This window comes from Rhinatrema bivittatum, chromosome 2, assembly GCF_901001135.1.
Source record: "Rhinatrema bivittatum chromosome 2, aRhiBiv1.1, whole genome shotgun sequence".
NCBI classification, from domain to species: Eukaryota; Metazoa; Chordata; class Amphibia; order Gymnophiona; family Rhinatrematidae; genus Rhinatrema; species Rhinatrema bivittatum.
Window position 1 is genome coordinate 664421239 of NC_042616.1, and position 20672 is coordinate 664441910.

At 41.6% G+C, this 20672-nt stretch overlaps 1 protein-coding gene across 1 annotated transcript in view; it reads right to left on the reverse strand.

The window, feature by feature from the left end:
• The window catches only part of NCOA2 (nuclear receptor coactivator 2), a 649459-nt gene that overhangs the window by 72426 nt on the left and 556361 nt on the right, over positions 1 to 20672 (reverse strand). Inside the window, 1 exon segment of the mRNA XM_029591446.1 lies at positions 18946 to 19023. Coding sequence (XP_029447306.1) covers positions 18946 to 19023 — 78 coding nt within the window.

A 20672-nucleotide genomic window follows, 5' to 3' on the forward strand; every position in this document is an offset into this window, starting at 1 on the left:
GGAATTGTCCAGCAAACATCATTGGAACAGTCCTGTGAAACTACATAGTATCCTTTCTTGTGGACTGTGATTCAACTATATTCCCTTTTTAATGAAGGTAACTTCCATGTGAGTCATTTGCAATTCACAAAGTATCTTTCTTGAAGTCCAGCTCTATTGCAAGTGTGTCATTGTTTCATTACAAGCACTCTGTATATATTTTGGCAATGTTTTATGTAGATTTCCATACATGTTATAAATTCATAACACTACAGAGAGTTTAGAAGCGGTGTGAACAAGGAATGACTGACTAGGGCAATTGATAAATATATGTGTGTGTTGTGCCAATTTTATTTTTAGAATTATTTTTTTGAATAGCTTTGATATTCTTTCCCATTGTGTAATAAAGTTTACAACATTAAGCATCTTTCAAATAATTTAACACATTAGTGATGTTATTTACCCTATTTTAGGGTTCTCTGACAGATATATCTATATATATTAAATCATACCACTTTTCCAAGCTGAAGAGCCCTAACCTGTTTAGCCTTTCTTCATAAAGGGGGCATTTCATTCCCTTTATCATTTTTGTTGCCCATCTCTGGGCCTTTTTGAGTTCTACTGTATCATTTTTGAGATGGAACAACCAGCACTACTGATTTATAAAGAGGGATTATTCTTTGTTTTATTCTACATTCCTTTTCAAATAATTCCTAACATTGTTTCCTATTTTGATCATCGCTTAGGTTTTCAACACATTTTCCACAATGATTCTAAGATCCTTTTCTTGCATGGTGACTCAATATAGAGCCCAGCCTTGTGTACTTATAGTTAAGATTATTCTTTCCTTTTGCACATCACTTTGCACTTGCCCACGTTAAATTTTTTTCTGCTATTTAGATCCACATTTTCTAGTCTGGCAAAGTCCTTCTGAAGTTCTTCTGTATTGGCTTGCATTTTAACTTTGAATAATTTTGCATCATCTGGAAATCTAACCACCTCATTCATAACTCCCTTTTCCATATCATATATGTAAATATTAAACAGCACTAGTCCCAGTACAAATCCCTGGGGCACTCCACTATTCACCTCTCTGCATTTGCAAAACAGCTCATTTAGTCCAACTCTGTGTTTTCCTGTCTTTTAACCAATAGTAGGATACTGCCTCCTAACTTTTTTGTTCCAAGATTTGTTCCATGTAAACTGCCACCCAGCAGTAGTTATCACTGTTAACTGTGAACCGGAGTGATATGTATTGTATACAGGAACTCCGGTATATAAAAACCATAAATAAATAAATAAATAAATAAATAAATAAACTTGTGACTTTTTAATTTCCCTCTTACAAGGGACTTTCTTAAATGCATCTGAAAATCCATATGCACTGTATCAACTGGCTTGCCCCTGTCTATATGTTACATCATCAAGAAATAGTAATAGATTCGTGAAGCAAAACTTCCCCCTTTACTGAATCGGTGTTGGCTCTTCCCAATTAAACCATTTCTATCCATATATCCAGAAACTGTATCATAAAGAATACCTTGATATTTTGCATAGCACCAATGTCAGACTTAGTGGCCTACAGTTTCCCACATCAACCCTAGAGTTCTTTTTAAAATTGGCATTACATTGGCCACCCTCCAGCTTTCCGGGATAGTGGCCAATTTGCTAGTAGCAGGTCTGTAATTTCTTTTAGAAATTCTTTTAGAGCTTGATGATTTGTTAATCTTCAGTTTGTCAAGTTGCTCTATTACATGTTTCAGTTACACAATTATTTGCTTAATTTCTTTGAATCATCATCTTTAAAGATCATTGCTGGGGTGGGTATCTCCCAAACATTCTCGATAAAAATGGAAGCAAAAATCTCATTTAGTTTTTCTGCTATGGTCTTGTCCTCCCTGAGTGCCCCTTTTTGTCCCAGGGTAATCAAGCAATTGACTCCCTCATAGGTTTTATGCCTTTTTTTTTTAATTTATAATTTTATTCAGATTTTAAAACAAATTTATGACATTTGCAAAAAATCAAGAAATTCACTTCAGTACAGAAAAACATAGGAAAAAAACCAGAACTCAACATATTATAATTCAGGAAATTTATAAACAAATTATATTATAGGAAAAATGTATATAAATATACCAAATGAGACTTTTATCTTTTGTTTTACAGTTACTCAACCCTGCTCTTTGTCCGTCAAAAATACCTCAAGATGGGTAGGATCTAGAAATATAAATTTATTTTTTTGAAAGACAATTAGGCACTTGCACGGGAATTTCAAATAAAAAGATGCTCCCAACGCTAGAGCCCTAGATTTTAATAGCAGAAATTGTTTTCGCCGTAACTGGGTACTCCGTGTGACATCAGGAAATATTTGGACTTTACGTCCACAAAAAAGAAAATCTTTATTTCTAAAGAATTTTTGCAAGATTAAACTCTTATCCTGTTCTCTACACAGAGATACTACCAGTGTGGCTCTGCATGGGATATCATCAATCGATGCCTCAAGGAATGAGGTTAAATTTGGTGATTCCCGTTGCATAGTGTCTAATTCTTCTACCCCCTCTTGAGGTTGAATTTTGGATTTAGGAATATAATATAACTTTGAAATACTTCTTTCATCAATATTTGTAATTGACAACATTTCATTCAGATATTTTTTCAATAACTCAAATGCTGATAGCAGTCTGGACATTGGAAAATTCAGGAACCTTAGGTTTCTTGCTCTATTTTCATTCTCTAGCAATTCTAACTGTCGGTGAATAATCAAACTATCTTTAACAAACGCATTGTTAGCTCCTTGTAAAGATGTTATCTGGGTGTTAATAACCCCAATATTTTCTTCATTCATATTCAGTCTAATTACCTGCTGTTCTATCTTGTTATTAATCACAACTATATCATCTTTAAATTGCTTAGTAGAATTATCTAAGGTTTTCTTGACTTCCATTAATACTTTCCAAATATCACTTAAAGTAATATTTTGAGGTTCTGATACTTCGTTATCAATATTTCCCCCAGGTATCTCTTCCTGAGGTATCAAGACTTCCTGACTATCCTGCATACCAGCATTCTCCATTAATCTATTATTACCCATATTCACTGAGGCTCCAGTCCCAAATACCAACCTTTGTTGGTCAGAGTCTGAAGTCTCACTGGGCTTCAGGGATGTCTGTAATATGGCAGGACTCTCTGGTGACCCTGATGAGAAAGAAATTTCTGGAATAGAATGTCTCTCAAACTGTCCCATTCTCCTTACCACATGGGAGTCCATCGGGCCTCTGGCTGTTATGACTCCTGGAGATGAAGTGACGAACTTTGTCTTTCTCTTCTTACCCATAAGGGATATCAAGTTAGACAAATAAAACTTCAGAAGGGGCGCGCCCCTTTGGCGTGCGGCTTCGGCAGCGCGTCGGCGGCTGTGCGCCGCAGCTCTTCCGGTTTTGTAGGGAGTCCCGTCGCCGCTGGATGAAGTCAGCGGGGGTCGGCTCGAGGTGAGATGTTCTCTGTGCTCCCAGGGCTCCCTGAATTCCAACAAGGTTCCCTTTGCAGTCCTTCGTGCCTCCTCTCTCACAAGAGGTTAGTCTCTCCAACTCCTCCGAGAAAACGCCGCAGCTCTTCCGGTTTTGTAGGGAGTCCCGTTGCCGCTGGATGAGGGGGTCGGCTCGAGGTGAGATGTTCTCTGCGCTCCCAGGGCTCCCTGAATTCCAACAGGGTTCCCTTTGCAGTCCTTCGTGCCTCCTCTCTCACAAGAGGTTAGTCTCTCCAACTCCTCCGAGAAAACGCCGCAGCTCTTCCGGTTTTGTAGGGAGTCCCGTTGCCGCTGGATGACGTCAGCGGGGGTCGGCTCGAGGTGAGATGTTCTCTGCGCTCCCAGGGCTCCCTGAATTTCAACAGGGTTCCCTTTGCAGTCCTTCGTGCCTCCTCTCTCACAAGAGGTTAGTCTCTCCAACTCCTCCATGGTTTTATGCTTTTGATGTACTTGAAAATGTTTTTATTATTAGTTTTTGCCTCAATGTCAAGTTTCTTTTCAAATTCTTTCTTGGCCTGCCTTATTGTTTTAAACTTACCTTGCTAATTTTTATGTTCTTTCCTATTCTCATTTGAATCTGCCTTCCATTTTTTAAAATATGCTTTTATTTAATAACCTTTCACCTCACTAGTTTACCATGTTGGCAGTCATTTAGTCTTTCTTCAACATTTTTAAATGTGTAGTATATATATTTTATCTTTGCTTCCAAGATGATTTTTTAAACAATCTCCATACCTCATACAAACCTTTAGCCTTCGAACCTGCTTTTAGGTTTGGGTTTTGTTTTTTTTTAAATAACTGCTCTCTTCATTTTACCATAGTCTTTCTTTTTAAAGTTAAGTGATACTGCAGTCATTTTACTTGATATCCCTTGCTCAGTGAATATGTAAAATCTGATTGCATTATGACCACTTTTGCCAAGCAGTTCCACTACAATTATCCTTTGCACAAAGTCCTGTTTTCCAATGAAGCGGTCATTAATGGTATTTAGAAATGTACCTCCTTATGTGTCTTGCAAAACATTTACCCAATCAATAATGGGGTTGGGGGTAACTGAAAACTCCATTATTGTGTTGCCAATTTATTAATTTGTTTAATCTGTTAGCATTTCTTAGTCTCTCTCTATTTTGGTCAGTCAGGTGATAGTATATTCCCATTGCTATATCTTCCCTGTCACACATGGAATTTCTATCCATAAAGATACCAGAGTGCAGTTTCCTCCAGAACTTGTATCTTGCTTTACTCTATGCCATCCTTAACATATGGTGCCATCCATCTACCAATTTTGTCTGCCTTGTCACTTTGATACACTGTGTAATTTCAGTATCCCATTGGTTATCCTCTTTCTATCAGATCTCTGAGATGCTAAATATCTTCATTTAGTGTCAGACATGCTAACTCTCCAATCTTTTTTAGACTTCTAGTATTTGCACACAGATAATTAAAAGTATGCTTTCGATTTCTAATGACACCCTGATTATAAGCAGTTGATACTAGTAATTTAGAATCATTTGTATTTGCTCAGGTTTAAATCCATCTGAGCAGCTTCAGCCACATCCTCTCTATATGAATACTCAACTTTCCTTTTTGACAGTATCTTTAGGAGATACATCACTCCGACCACATCTGCGCTCCCTCATAATCTAGTTTAAAGCTGCTCTATCTCCTTTCCAAATGGCTAATGCCAGCAGCCTGATTCCACCCTACTTAAGGTGGAGCCCATCCCATAGCAACAGAATTCCCCATCTCAAAATGTTCCCACTTTCTAACAAATCTAAAACCTCTTCCCAACACCACTGCCTCCATACACACATTCCAGAGGTCAGCCTGCCTCTAGGGTCCTGTGTATGGAACAGGGAACATTTCTGATACTGCAAACCTGGAGGTTCTAAATTTAAAATCTTAAATTTGGCTTCCAGAACATCCCTCCTGTACTTTCCTATGTTATTGGTATCCACATGTATCATGATGCCTGTTAAGGTGGAGCCCTCCCCAACATTTTAAAAAATCCTATGTAGGTGATGCGTAGGGGCCACCACCTTTGTACCAAGCATTTCATTTCTACAATTCTAGTGTGAAATGTGGAGAACTTAGAGGCCCCTGAGTTGCTTATATTTTTCACTACTTACATGAAATGTTTTTACTAATTCAAATCCAAAATACCACTAAATATATGACAATACAATGGAGAGGCAAAGCAGTAGCTTACATATAACAGGTGTTCTTCGAGGACATTAGGATGTCAGTCCTCAAATATGGGTGACCACCTGTGGAGCCTGGCACAAAAAACATGTCAAAGTTTCTAGAACTTTGACTAAGCCTCTCTGAGCGTGCATCATACTACGTGTCCATGCGGGGTCCCTTCAGTCTTATAACGTAGAATTCTAAGAAAAAATATCATGAAGAAGAGACCCAACTCAATGGAGAGGCGGTAAGGTCTCATGAGGACTGCTATCCTCTGAGAACAGCTGTTACAGATAAACAATATTGCTTTCTCCGAGGACAAGCAGGATAGTAGTCCTCACAAATGGGCAAATCCCTAGCTACAGATGGCCCCCCAACAAAAAAGGAACAACAATAGGTGCCAAAGGGTATCAACAATGTTTTTGTTGGCAACAGGCCGTTTTTGTATATTTATATACACCCACCTTGCAGCTGACCGCACGATATTTGGTAAGCGTGACTTGTGTTTTGCTCTGCACACCACATGGGACAGGTTGACCCTGCCGGAGCCTTTGGCGGGTCTGCTGCACCCTGTCTGTCGAGCTTGGACATGACTCCTGAAACTACTGTGGGTCCCTCATGGGTGCACGTACTTCCTACCTCTGCAGGGGAACCCTGATTTCTTTCCAGGCTCTACTTCTATAGTTTTTCAGCAGTGGGCGGCTAGGGGGATTACTCAGTTGGGTCACATCTTCGACGACACGGGACACCTCTTTACTTTTCAAAAGCTGGTTGAGCTTTATGGCATACAGAATTCACATGTGTTCTCTTATCTGCAACTTTCCCATTACGTTAAATCTTTGCCGAAGGATAGTCTGCTGCCAGCTGGGTTTCACACAATAGTCGACTGCTTCCAATTAGAAAGGGTACAAGTTCCCTCCCTCTCCTATTATTACAATAAACTGCAGAGTGTAATCTTCCAGAGTCTGTGTTCGGTCTTGGCAGAATGTTGGAACAGGGAGGGGGCATTTCATGTTACTGCCATCCAATTGGGAGCTTGTTTTAGTCGCATTGCGAGAGTCTCTCTTAATTCTTACTACCGAGAGATGCAATTTAAATTTCTCTGGCGGGCACATGTATCCACACAAGTGGCGTTTTATTCTAAATTGACACCGGTGGCAACTTGTGGGAAATGTAATAGGGAGGTGGGCACTCTTTCGCATTTGTTTTGGGGATGCCCTGTGATTCAGCGTTTCTGGAGACGCATTATATATATTTGGCTGGTCTACTAGGGACTTCTCTGACCGCCTCTCCACTTTTAATCCTGTTTGAATGTATCCCTATCCTACGTATTAGAGACGTAGGCTCACGTTTGTTTATGAAAGCTGGTCTTGTAGGAAAGAAACTGATCCTTCTGCATTGGAAAGAAATGACGACGCCTTCTTATTGGGCCTGGAGGAATCAGTTACATCGTCTGATGCAGATGGAGCAGATGTCGGCCCGTGCCTCTCCAAGTCATCGCCGCAAGTTCTTACAGATCTGGGACCCTTATATTCAGACATTACCACACAAGGCGAGGAGTTTGATTCTAAATGACTGATGACTATTACTAATCGTTATTGGCCAATGAGTCGCTGAGATTTCCGATCTTTCTTCACAGTATGTATATGTTTTCTTTGGGGTGGGTGGGGGGGGAGGGGAGGGGAGTTCTGGGGGGGAGTCGCAGCTTGTACTTTTGGGTATTGATTTGCGGTCTGTTACATCTTCCAGCTGTTGAGTGCTGAAGAATCCCTGGGCTCAATATGCTGTTTTGTATTTGTTGATATGTTTCTAAAGCAATAAAAATTGTTAAACAAAGTGCGAGGTGGAGGTTGGCTAAAAGGGAGTTAATGGTGGCAAGGCAGGATTCCCAGTATTGCAGGGAATCTTTGAGTGTAGTTTGAATGGGGATGAGAATTTGAGCATCATCAGCATACAGGAAAAAGTTCAGACCAAGGTCAGAGAGAAGGTGGCAGAGGGGCAGAAGGTAGATAGAAGGTAGAAGGTAGACCAACACCTCAATTAGATCGCCTCACGGACATTGGTATTACTGGGACGGCACACAGATGGTTCAAGTCTTTCCTTAGTAATAGATGCTTTAAGGTCAAAATTAACAACAAAGAATCCCACTCTGTCAGCTCCTCTCTGGGAGTTCCACAAGGTTCGTCCCTCTCTCCAACTCTCAACAACATTTACCTTCTTCCGCTCTGCCAGCTTCTAGCAAATCTTAATCTAACACACTAAATATACGCTGACGACGTGCAGGTACTAATCCCTATCAAGGAATCCCTTTCCAAAACCCTCAGCTTCTGGAACACTTGCCTTCAATCAATCAACCACCTCCTCTCCAGCCTTAACCTAGTCCTTAACACCAATAAGATGGAGATCCTTATCATATCACATTATGACAAGTATGGTCTAAACAAAATACCAATCTCTTCTCAAATTAATATCTCCCCACATGTCAGAGACCTTGGTGTTATTCTTGATAAACAATTCAACCTAAAAAATTTATCAATACAACCGCAAAAGACTGTTTCTTCAAACTTCAAGTACTGAAAAAGTTGAAACCCCTCCTCAATTTCCATGATTACCGCACGGTGCTTCAATCCATCATCTTTTCAAAAATCGACTACTGTAATTCGCTCCTATTAGGTCTTCCAGCAAACACTATCAGACCCCTGCAGATGGTACAGAATTCTGCCGCTAGGATCCTGTCCAATACCAACAGAAGAGAGCACATCACGCCCATACTTTGCAACCTACATTGGCTTCCCATCAAATTTAGAATTCTCTACAAAGTCTTTATGATAATCTACAAAGCCATGCACAATCTAACACCTCTTGATCTTAACTTACCTCTACGTCTCCATGAATCCTCCAGACCGATTAGATCTGCTTACAAAGGCACTCTCTATGCCCCCCCCGTAAAGAAAGTCTTAAGGAAACATGCCCTATTCATTGCTGGGCCCTCTCAATGGAATGTTCTTCCACCAGATCTCCGGCAAGAACCATGCCCACTGACATTAAAAAAAACAAACTCAAAACCTGGCTATTCAAACAAGCCTATCCAAAACCAGACGAACATTATCATTACCATACTATTTCTAACAAGCTTACCCATAACCAGACGAACATTACCATTAACATAACACTACGAACATTTCCATGACCATCCTTCACAGGCTTATTATTATTGTACATATATTTATTTATATTTATTTTAAAGTTTTCTGGTGTTGATTTATAGTTTTTTGCTTAATCGTCTCTTCGTTCGCTAAGTGTCTCTCTTGTTAACAGCTAACACTATCCCCAGTATTATCCACTGTTTTCCCAGTTCCATGTAACCCTAGTTCTATGTAATGCTTGTTGTAATATTGTGTTACACTGTAAACCGATATGATATGTATCTTGACACATGAATGTTGGCATAGAAAAGCGCAAAATAAATAAATAAATAGATATTGAAAAGCGTGGAAGATAGGGAAGATCATTGGGGGACCCCTTGTGTCAGAGGGATGTGGGAGGATTTGCATTTGTCAAGTTGTACTAAATATTTTCTGTGGGTGAGATAAGAGGAGAACCAAGATAGGGCAGTGTCAGCGATACCTATCTCTGCCAACCAGGAAAGAAGGATTTGGTGGTTGACAGAGTCAAAGGCTGCAGAAATATCAAGGATGGCAAGGAGATATGATTTCCCTTGGTCCAAGCCTATGAGGATGGTGTCAGTGATTGCTAAGAGGAGGTTTTCGGTATTTCGACCTTTCCGGAAGCCAATTTGCGATGGGTGGAGGATATTGTGGTCCTCGAGGAAGTCAGTGAGTTGCATGTTGACTACCTTCTCAAGGATCTTGGAGATGAAAGGCAGGTTGAAGATAGGCCTGTAGAGACTGCTGAAAGGGGATATGATAGAGGTCTTTAAGATCATGAGAGGTCTTGAACGAGTAGATGTGACTCGGTTATTTTCACTTTCGAATAATAGAAGGATTAGGGGGCATTCCATGAAGTTAGCAAGTAGCACATTTAAGACTAATCGGAGAAAATTTTTTTTCACTCAACGCACAATAAAGCTCTGGAATTTGTTGCCAGAGGATGTGGTTAGTGCAGTTAGTGTAGCTGGGTTCAAAAAAGGTTTGCATAAGTTCTTGGAGGAGAAGTCCATTAATGGCTATTAATCAATTTTACTTAGGGAATAGCCACTGCTATTAATTGCATCAGTAGCATGGGATCTTCTTAGTGTTTGGGTACTTGCCAGGTTCTTGTGGCCTGGTTTTGGCCTCTGTTGGAAACAGGATGCTGGGCTTGATGGACTCTTGGTCCATCAAGCCCAGCATGGCAATTTCTTATGTTCTTAAAAACGGTGAAAAACTTACCGGAGTACTGCGGCCTGAGAAAAGTTAGAGGAGGGACCCCTGTGGGGCAATCTAATTCTAATTAACTCCGTGAGGAAAATTCCTGTCAGGAATCTCTTCAGAGCTCCTAAACCGCGAGGCTACTGCTGCGCGGAAAAAAGAAGACTGAAGGGGGACCCCTGCTGGCTGCAGGGTTGGTGCCATGCTGGGCATGCCCAGTAGGGGCCAGTCAAAGTTCTGGAAACTTTGACAGAAGATTTCTGTGATTGGGCTCCATCCTGATGATGTCACCCATATGTGGGGACTACCATCCTGCTTGTCCTGTGAGAAACTATTTACCCAACACTCCCACAACCAAAAAACACTAAACTTAACTATACTGAGAACTCAGACTACCCACAGGAAACATCTCACACTCACACCCTTCTGAATAGCCATTAAACAACTCTATTTTAATTCCCCTTCTCCCAACTTCTCCCACACGTAACTTTGTGTGGAAGAAGTTGGGAGAAGAGGAATTATTCAACCTCTCGGTGGGAATAAAATTGAGATTAAAAGGTAGTCTCAACAAGACACCTTGAAACCCAAATAAGCAACCCATCCCGTCTAACCCTTCCCTGACAATACCCACCCCCTCCCCATCCCCTTACACTTAGAACTTAAGACCCCCAGCCACTTAAAAGTGCACATTCTGTCCATCTGAAAGTAAAGAAAATTGTGAAGCAGTTTAGACTTCACCAGAGGGAAAAAAGGCAGCGTCATTTTTTATATATACAATTGCCACGAAATCTGGCCATTGTTGATGGACAAACCTCTGCTAGCAGAGATGGATACAACACGCCTGCAGGTTCATCATCAGCAGGAAGAACAGCCCTAGGATCACAACTATGTTTATTTTAAGCCACTGGCTCAAACACAAACCAGAGTGTCCGAATTGCCATTCACACTGGAAATGGTGAATGGCATCTTTTGTCAATCCACCCTCTCCAATTAATCCTACTGCTCTAAAGCAGTTCTCCTCAAGCATTCCTCCAGCCTCTCCAGCATTCAGCACCCAGCATTCATCCAGCCACTCCAGAATCCAGCACCCAGCATTCAACCAGCATCCAGCACCCAGCATTCATCCAGCCACTCCAGAATCCAGCATTCAACCAGCCACTCCAGCATCCAGCTCCCAGAATCCAGCATCCAACCAGCCACTCCAGCATCCAGCACCCAGCATTCATCCAGCCACCCCAGAATCCAGCACCCAGCAGTCATCCAGCCTCGCCAGTTAATCAACATGATACAAACCTTCCCTTTCCCTATCATCCCGCACTCATCCCTCAACAGAGTTAATTCACTCTTTCCCAAGATACAACGCTCTAAGAGATCCCTGATCCCCATCATGATCTCCCCTCTAACCCAATTCCTAGGCCTATCCTTAATCACACTAACCCTCCTCAACTCCCAATCTCTATCTAAAAAATCTCACTTGCTCAACGACTACCTACTGGACACCCAACCGGACCTGTGTGCTATAACTGAAACATGGTTAAAAAACACGGACACCCCACTAATCAACCAATTACAGACACAAATTTACGACTTTTTCTCCATCTCTAGAACAAAAAAAAGAGGGGGAGGATTATTGCTAGCTGCCAAAAAAGAACTTGGACTAACCCAGCATGCAATTAAAACCTCAACTAAACTTGAAATCGGACTATTCAAATCCAATCAACACCAAATCTGCCTCATCTACGCCCCGCCTGGGCTCCTAGACTCCGACCCATCACCCCTCATAGAACTTATAGCCAAACACATCAATACCAACTCACCAGCGATCCTGCTAGGAGATTTCAACATTCATGTGGACTCTCCATCTCCCTCAGCCAACTGCGAAGCCTTCCTCTCATCCTTCATGGCCATGGGCTTTAAACAAATTATTAACAAATCCACGCACAAAGCAGGACACACACTAGATTTAATATTTACGAATGATCCGATCTCGACCACTGCTCCTCCTACTTGCACCCCCATCCCTTGGTCAGATCACTCAATTATAGAAACGGAAATATCCATAAAGAAAAAACCCACCAACATCATCACCAAATCCACGATCCAATTTAGAAAAACATGCTCCATGGAAACTCTCAGCAACACGCTCACCAAGGAACTAACTAACCTGGACCTCACAAATGCGGACACCGCCATGAACTCCTGGCTAACCATCACCCACGCAGCTGCTGATAAAATATGCCCCTTGACATAAAAAAATATCGATCCTGCCCGTAATAACAATAAACCCTGGTTCTCATCAGAATTAAGAACACAAACAAAACCTTCAACATAAAGAACAACAATGGCGGAAGAACCCCACTAATACTGCACGGGCCTCCTACAAAACCATGATGAGCTACTATAGGACCAATATTCTTCGTACAAAAAGAGACTTCTACGCCATAAAAATACACGGCTTCATATACGACCCAAAAACACTCTTCTCATATGTTGCCACACTCACCACCCCTATTCCTCCTATCATCCCGGAAGAAGAAGCACAAAACAAATCCACCGAGCTGGCAGTCTTCTTCGACAACAAAATAAAAAATCTACTTACCCCGCTAACATCCTACAACCCCATTCCTAACCCCATTCACATCTCCCAGCATCCACCGGACCAAAACCACGCCCCATCGAAACACAAACGGTCCCTAGAATCTTTTGATACCACATCATCCCTGGAAATAGAATCTATCATCAAGAAAATGAAGCCCTCATCGCACCCAATAGACCAAATCCCGACCAAACTCCTTCTTACAATTCCTAGCATCATCGCCAAACCTTTGGCCGACATCATAAACTGTTCACTCACAAACGGAACAGTCCCAGACGCTTTGAAAACAGCCTCGCTGAAACCTTTACTAAAAAAACCCAACCTGGACCCATCTAATCCCACAAATTTTCGCCCTATCGCTAACCTACCTTTCATAGCCAAGCTAATGGAAAAACTGGTCAACACTAGACTCACAGACTACCTCGAATCCCACGACATCCTATATCCATCGCAATTCGGTTTCAGGAAACGCAGAAATACAGAAACTCTCCTACTCTCATTAACTGACAACATCCTGTTGGGTCTCGACAAAGGTCAATCATACCTTCTAGCTCTGCTAGACATCTCGGCAGCGTTCGACACAGTGAACCACACAATCCTCATCAACCGTCTGATGGAAATAGGTATCTCAGGTGCTGAACTCCTCTGGTTAAAATCCTTTCTAAGCGACATACTACAAAGTAAAAAATAACCAACAAAGAGTCTCACCCTGTAGCTGCCAAACAAGGAGTTCCCCAGGGTTCCTCGCTCTCGCCGACACTATTCAACATATATCTTCTCCCCCTATGCCAACTCCTCGATAACCTCAACCTCACACACTTCATCTATGTGGACGATGTGCAGATCCTAATCCCCATCAAGGAACCCGTCTCCGACACTCTAAACTACTGGAATAGCTGCCTCCACGCCATCAACCTCCTTCTCACAAATCTCTGCCTCGTTCTCAATACCTCCAAAACCGAACTGCTAGTCATTTCCCCTAATAACATGCTAGCCATCAATAGTAACACACCCCTAGTAAATCAAGTGAGAGACCTTGAAGCCTTCCTAGACTCCAGAATGAACTTTAAAAAATTCATCAACACCACCACCAAAGAAGGCTTTTACAAACTACAGGTATTAAAACAGCTAAGACCTCTCCTTCACTTTCACGACTACCGTTCAGTCCTTCAAGCCATACTATTCTCAAAGATTGACTATTGTAATGCGCTGTTACTTGGTCTCCCGGCCTCTTCTACCAAACCTCTTCAAATGCTGCAAAACGCTGCAGCCAGGATCCTCACAAACTCCCGCCGCATGGACCACATCACCCCGATTCTAAAAATACTTCACTGGCTACCCATTCGCTACAGAATTCTCTTCAAGACACTTACTATTATCCACAAAACCTTATTTCAAGAATCCTCGCTCCAACTCACCATACCCCTCAAACCACACTCCTCGGCAAGACCCACCAGATCTGCATATAGAGATTCCCTCCAGGTTCCCCCCAAAAAATCCGTTCTTCACAACTCTATTGAAAAACGAGCACTATCAATTGCGGGTCCGCATCACTGGAACTCCCTCCCGCCAGATCTCCGCCAGGAACATTGCCATTTCACGTTCAGAAAAAAATTAAAAACTTGGCTGTTCGCCCAAGCATACCCCTGAAAAAGCCTCAGGGTCACCCACACAGTCGCATACCCCACGGGTGCATCCATTTCCGCAACTCAAAGGAACTGTTTCTCGACTAATTGCACTATCTTATAACTTGTTTAATTCATATACACTATGTAAATTTTGTACATAATTCTTACATTGTAAGCACCCTCTCCTGCTTATGCCCTTCTCTCCAGTTAGAATTTGTTTTAACCTTTCTTTTCTCTAACAGCCTAGTTCCACTTTCCCTGTTATAATGTAACTTTTTGCTTTCTCTGTTAACTGGGTTCCCCCTAGTTTATTGTAAACTGGTACGATAAGACCTGGTCTTGAGCATCGGTATATTAAAAAGAATTTAAATAAATAAAAATAAATAAATGGTGTCCGTATATAACTTCATTTGCACTGATACTCATGCAATTGTAAAATTGAGATGAGCATGACCACAAGGCATTAAAAATGGCCGTTCTTCCAAAGAAGTTGCAGCACCGCGTACATAGCGCATTTGCCTCCAGAGCATCATTATGAGCAACACTCCTGCAACAACAATCTCAATTAGCAGAAGAATTGGTGGAGCAAATGTGAGGCCAAACAATCGGATAGGGAAGAATAAACTTAGGGAAAAAAGTCAATATCCAAAACATGTCTAGCCATCTATTTGGGACCCACCCAAAAGCAAGCAGATTGGGGAGTTCCAGACAAATTTAGGCACTAGAAACAGATTGCTCTTGTAGGTAAATGTAGGCCGCTGTTTGCAGTCGTGTTACTCAAGGGTGTGCTTCAATGATGATTCTTGAGACCTCTGGTAGTATGGATTTGAGCAGTTTATCCGCATCAGTAACAGTAAGGCAGACTGTAGTTTTATTATTTATTGTGACTTGCAGATGGGCTGGGTAGATGATAGCATACCAAACTCCCAGGTTTTGGAGCTCACGTTTCACCGCATGGAATGTCTGCCACTGCCTCTGTCTTAGTAATTCTAAAGAGAACTCCTGAAAAATCATTTTTTTAAAAATTGCTTTCAAATGACAGATTTCCAGTAGATCGAGCAGCATTCAAAACACACTGCTTGTCTGGAAAATAATGCAGCTGCACTATCATTGCATGAGGTTGACCTCCTTGCACCAGAGCAGGAGCAAGTGAGCAGCGCACTCGGTCTATTTTAGGCTGTCCATTGTCACAGGCCAGACCCAGCAGCTTGGGAAGTCATTTTGAGGCAAACGAAATGGGATCATATCCTTCAGTTCTTTCAGGCAAACCAACAATCCGTATATTATTCCTCCTGGAGTGATTTTCTAGGTTATCAGTTTTGGTTGAAGCAGCTGCATGTATATGGTCCAAATTATCAAGTTTGGTTCTCACGACAGTCAATGAATCTTCAAGTTCAGAGACCCTGCTTTCTACCTTGTCAAGTCGAGACAAGCTCTCTTTTACTATTTTCACCATCTGCGCTATTTTTTCCCACTATGCCCAGCCTCGTATCAAGTCTCTTTGTTAATTTGGCCACAAAAGCCTCCAAAAGATTAGAAGCTGGGTTTGCACCATCTGCCACTTCCATGATGGAGGCATCAAGCTCTTCATCTGAAGGCATGGCGCCTGCCCTATACTCCAAATCCAGGACTCTGGATTTAAGTGCTTTTCGCATTTTAGAACTGTGTGCTGCCCATAACTCAGGAATAGAGCTTTGGCCCAGTTTTTTATTCATCAAGATATCCACTAACTGCAGCTGGAATATCAGTTCTGAAACAGGTCCAACAGGAGCTCCGCTACACACAGCCACTCTCACTCAGGGCATAACTAAGTCTACGCTTGGTCTTTTTGAAAACAGATTCGACCACTACTGATTAGTGTGGCAGCTGGAACTTGTCGAGTATTGGAGCCTTCTGGACGAGGTAGACTGTCCGCCTTCTTATTGACGAAAGCAGAGTGAGGTTTCTCCCACATCCTCATCAGTAACTTCATAAGGACCTCCTGTACTGGGACTGCCATGATATCCTTAGAAGGCTCCACGTACTGGAGAATATCAAGCATCTAGTATCAGGTATCCTCCTGTGTGTAAATTAAAAAGAATGGCTTCAGCCAATAGCTGGACAAAACCTGCAAAGAATAAGTCTTACAGAGGAGACTTCCTTCTGGCAGAGGAGAAGGGTCAATGGGGGGGGGGGGGGGAGGGTGGAGTGGGGGGCATCCAATGCCTTACCTTCCAGAGTCTCAGAGGAGTAAAGGGGTCTTCCTCACTGTCAGACAGGGAATGGATCCCATGGCCAGTGGTATAGGAATCAGAGCAACTGGCTGGGACTCTGAGGCATTCCCCATCCTCGGGGGAGCTTCTACCTCCGAGGAACCTTGGACGACCACAGGATTAGTGGGCAGTGGTGACAGTGCCCTGCTGGGTATTGGTACCACAGCAGCCATGGTGCTGGTAGGACACCGATGAGCGCCTGAAGGGCGCTGAGCAGTGGCTAAAGGAGCAACTGTGCTGGGCCTGGTACCGTCAGTGCTCCAACACCAAGACCCTGCAGCACCTTTCTCCATGGCAAGCTGTGCTCGTTTCTCCAGCTGCTTCTTGAAGATCACCGATGCCATCACTGACTGGCAGCCAGAAGGAAAGACTAGATCCACTTTGTAACCGAGAAAAAGATTGGTAGCTGACATTTGGATAACTGCAAGCTGTGGCAAACCCCTGGGAATCATGGAGGACTGGTACACCTCACCACTGGGTCACTTCGGGGGCTTTTCTGACAAAGCTGGAACATCCCCGTGCCCTGTACCATGCATTGACAGGGACAGATACCGATGCTCCTTTGGCTTTCCTTGATGCTTGGTATGGTACTTCCCCGGTGCTGATGAAGAAGATGAACCTTATGCTGACTTTGGCCTGGAGGAGCTGGCAATGGGCCTGTTTCCGGATTCCCTGACAGCCATTGGTGTGGCTCTGAGAACCCTTGATGTCAATACCTCCGATGCTGATGGATTGGTCTTCCAGAGCCTGAAGATTTGGTCCATCTACTCCAAACGTTCCAGGCGTCCTTTGGGAGTCATCTGTGCACATTTGCAGCAACCCTAGATATCATACAATTCCTCCCAGCAGAGGACACATCTATCATGGAAATCTCTGATAGACATGGTCCTTGCGCACGGAGGGCATCTCTGGAACCCGATGATATTGCATTGTGAAACAAAAGGGATATGAGATCAAAATTGATGCGGCAGCCCTTGATGGCCTGCAGGCATGAGAGCACTGCTGCCCCGGTAAAAAGAACACAAAAGGAAACATTAAAATGTTGAAAAACCTATCTAAGGATGTTTAGAAGGGAAATTGAGGGACCCTGCGTCAATGAGTGCAATCCTGATGGTACTTGATGTGCACAAATCACTCAGAAAAAAACCTCTAAAATAGGGGAAACTGAGAGACTCACAATTACCGCAAACCATTGGGCTCCGCGGAAAAAGAAAGAAAGACTGAAGGGTCCCCACATGGTAAAATGCATGCTTCGGCATGCTCAGAGAGGCTCAGTCAAAGTTCAAGAAACAGATACCATTCAGGGCTTCCCACCCCTGCACTGGGGACTCCACAGCCAGTCAAGTTTTCAGGCTATCCACAATGAATATGCATGAGATAAATTTGCATGTACTGAGACTTCATGATATGCAAATTTATCTCATGCGTATTCATTGCAGTTATCCTTAAAATCTGACTGGCTGTGGAGTCACCAGGAGAAGTTTGCGAAACCCTGACATAAGTTTTCCGTGCTGAGATCCAATGATGTCACCCATATATGAGGACTGCCATCCTGCTTGTCTTCGAAGAATAAAGTTTATTCTAACAAAGAAAAGGAGCGGCATCATTTGCCACAAATGTCTGTTACCCCTATTGAGAACAGGTACAATTTAGCTCCCTACATTCCACCAGGACTTACTTGATATAAGTATAAGGAAAATGAAAGAAAATAAATCAGAGTAGTATGACATGAAAAGCAAGGCAAAGTCTACATTATGTTCAGCTTGTTTAGCCAATTATTTCCAAAGGACTTATCTTTAACCAATCGTTAAATTTACAGCATGCTACACCAATATCTTTTAAGTCAGATGTAACCTCAGCTTTGAAGTCTACAAACCTTGAAGATGTAACCGTTAGTTCTTGTAGATTTAAACATTATTCTGAAGATGTAAACTTAGATTTTGAAGACTGTAATCTGTAAGCATTTGTATTTATTGTAAGAATTTGTATTTATTATTTAGCTATTTACATTGATCTGTTACCACTTGGTCCTGTTCTCTCCTTTACCTCAAGTTCTAAGTTCCTACAAAGTTAGCCTTGTTGTTTTATACCCACTTGTTTGATGTAATTTTCCAATATTGGTTCTGTGTAAACCGAAGTGGTATGTACTAGTACATGAACTCCGGTATATAAAAGCCTTTAAATAAATAAATAAATCTTATGGGCTTCATATTTGTAAACTTCCATTTAATTATAAATGGAGACACAGTGGTAACTGGGAGGTAAACTGCATTTCCATTTCATCCTTGTTAAGTGCAAGGGGGACTTGCACTACCATCCCTTAACGTCAGGTATTTAACAACAGCAAACTGCAAATTGATTTCAATAGTATAATGAATATAAAAAGTATTTACGGTACCTGTTCCCTCACCTGGGTTGGTACTCCAGGTCTTAGCGACAGATTCATATTTGAAACATTATTTAACTGATTTATTAGTGGCTGGCGATTCTAAAGAAAACAAGACAAATTGACATGGCATCAGGTAATCTGAAAAAGAAAGCAATGTTACTGAAAACTGATTGTTCCTCTATCAAACAGCTGATTCAAGTGAAGAGTGATCTTCTTGTGACTGTCTTCTTCTATACTAAAAAAAGGAGAAATAGTAAAGAACCCTAAATATAAATAAAATATAAGCATACAGAGGAACTACTAAAACAATAACCAAAGCAAATAAAAAAACCCTCAATTACAAGCCAGAGAACAGATCTACATTCAACATGCCCCAGAAATTAAATTATATATCTTAATCAGCAAAGACTAGGGGAATGGTACACCTGAACTTCCACACTGATCAACTAACTGGGCACTGTAGATCAGGAATGTGTATTATCAATGTTGGAATATAGACTTCCCCCAGCATATCCATCTGACTCATAAAGCAGGCCATACTCTAATTTCATTTTTGCTAATGACTGATGTTTTATTTCTCACAGTTCTATTAAAAGGATACCATTTTATTGGTCTGATGATTTTTTTTTTGTTTGTACCTCAGATGTAAAAGGTCTTTCCTTTGTGACTACTAACTGCTCCTTTAAGAGAAGAAATCTGAAGGATTTGAATCAGATAATTTAGCTGTTAATTTTCCCCACAAACTTTGCTGAGCTCCCACTGGTCTTACAGATGTTACTGTGGAATGCTGTGAAAGGGGAGGTGTTGCTGCTAGGTGATTTTAATCTTCCAAATGCTGATTGGGGCATCCCAATTACAGTATCTTCCAGAAGCAAAGAGATCCTGGATTCTCTGTAAGAAGAACTGTTCTGTCAACTGGTATCAGAACTCAAATGGGAGGGGGCTATACTAAACCTGGTGCTTGCCAACAGAGACAATATTTCTGATGTTTTATTTATTTATTTATTTTTATATGCCGACATTCGACATTAGTTGGGAACCAGATAATAGTTCAACATTAGGGCGCAAGAGATTAAGATTCATTTTAAGGCAAGGGTCCTAGACTCCAGGAAAACTACGTTTTTCAAAATAGGGGAGTACCTCCAGGAGTAGTTAGTTGGTTGGAAAATCTAGGGGAAGTAGAAAGGCAGTAGGAAAAACTAAAAGGAGATATAAGGGAAACTCTTTTTTGTTAGAAATGTAAATAAAGGGAAGAGATAAAAAAAAAAACCCCACCATATTGGTTTTCTAAAGGAGTAGCTGAAAAGGTAAGGGAGCAAAAGTTAGCATTCATAAATTATAAGAGATCACAGAAAGAGGAAGACAGGTGACAATATCCGGAAAAATTAAGAGAAACTGGGAAAGTGGTCAGGAATGCGAAAATTCAAATAGAAGAAAAAATAGCAAATATGGTAAAATAGGGGGTCAAGACTTTTTTTTTTTTTTTTAGATGTGTTAGTGGATAGAAGGAAGTGTAAAAGTGGCATTGTGAGACTCAAAGATGAAGGGAAGGAATATGTAGAGGCTGATGATGAAAATGCAAAAATTGATTAACAAATATTTCTGTTCGGTGTTCACTGTGGAAGGACCACATAAAAAAAAAAAAAACACCACACAAGACTGGATGTGAGGTAAACCTCAATCGATTTTCAGAATAGTTTGTTTATGAGGAGCTAACTAAACAATGTAGATAAAGTGATGGGGTCGGT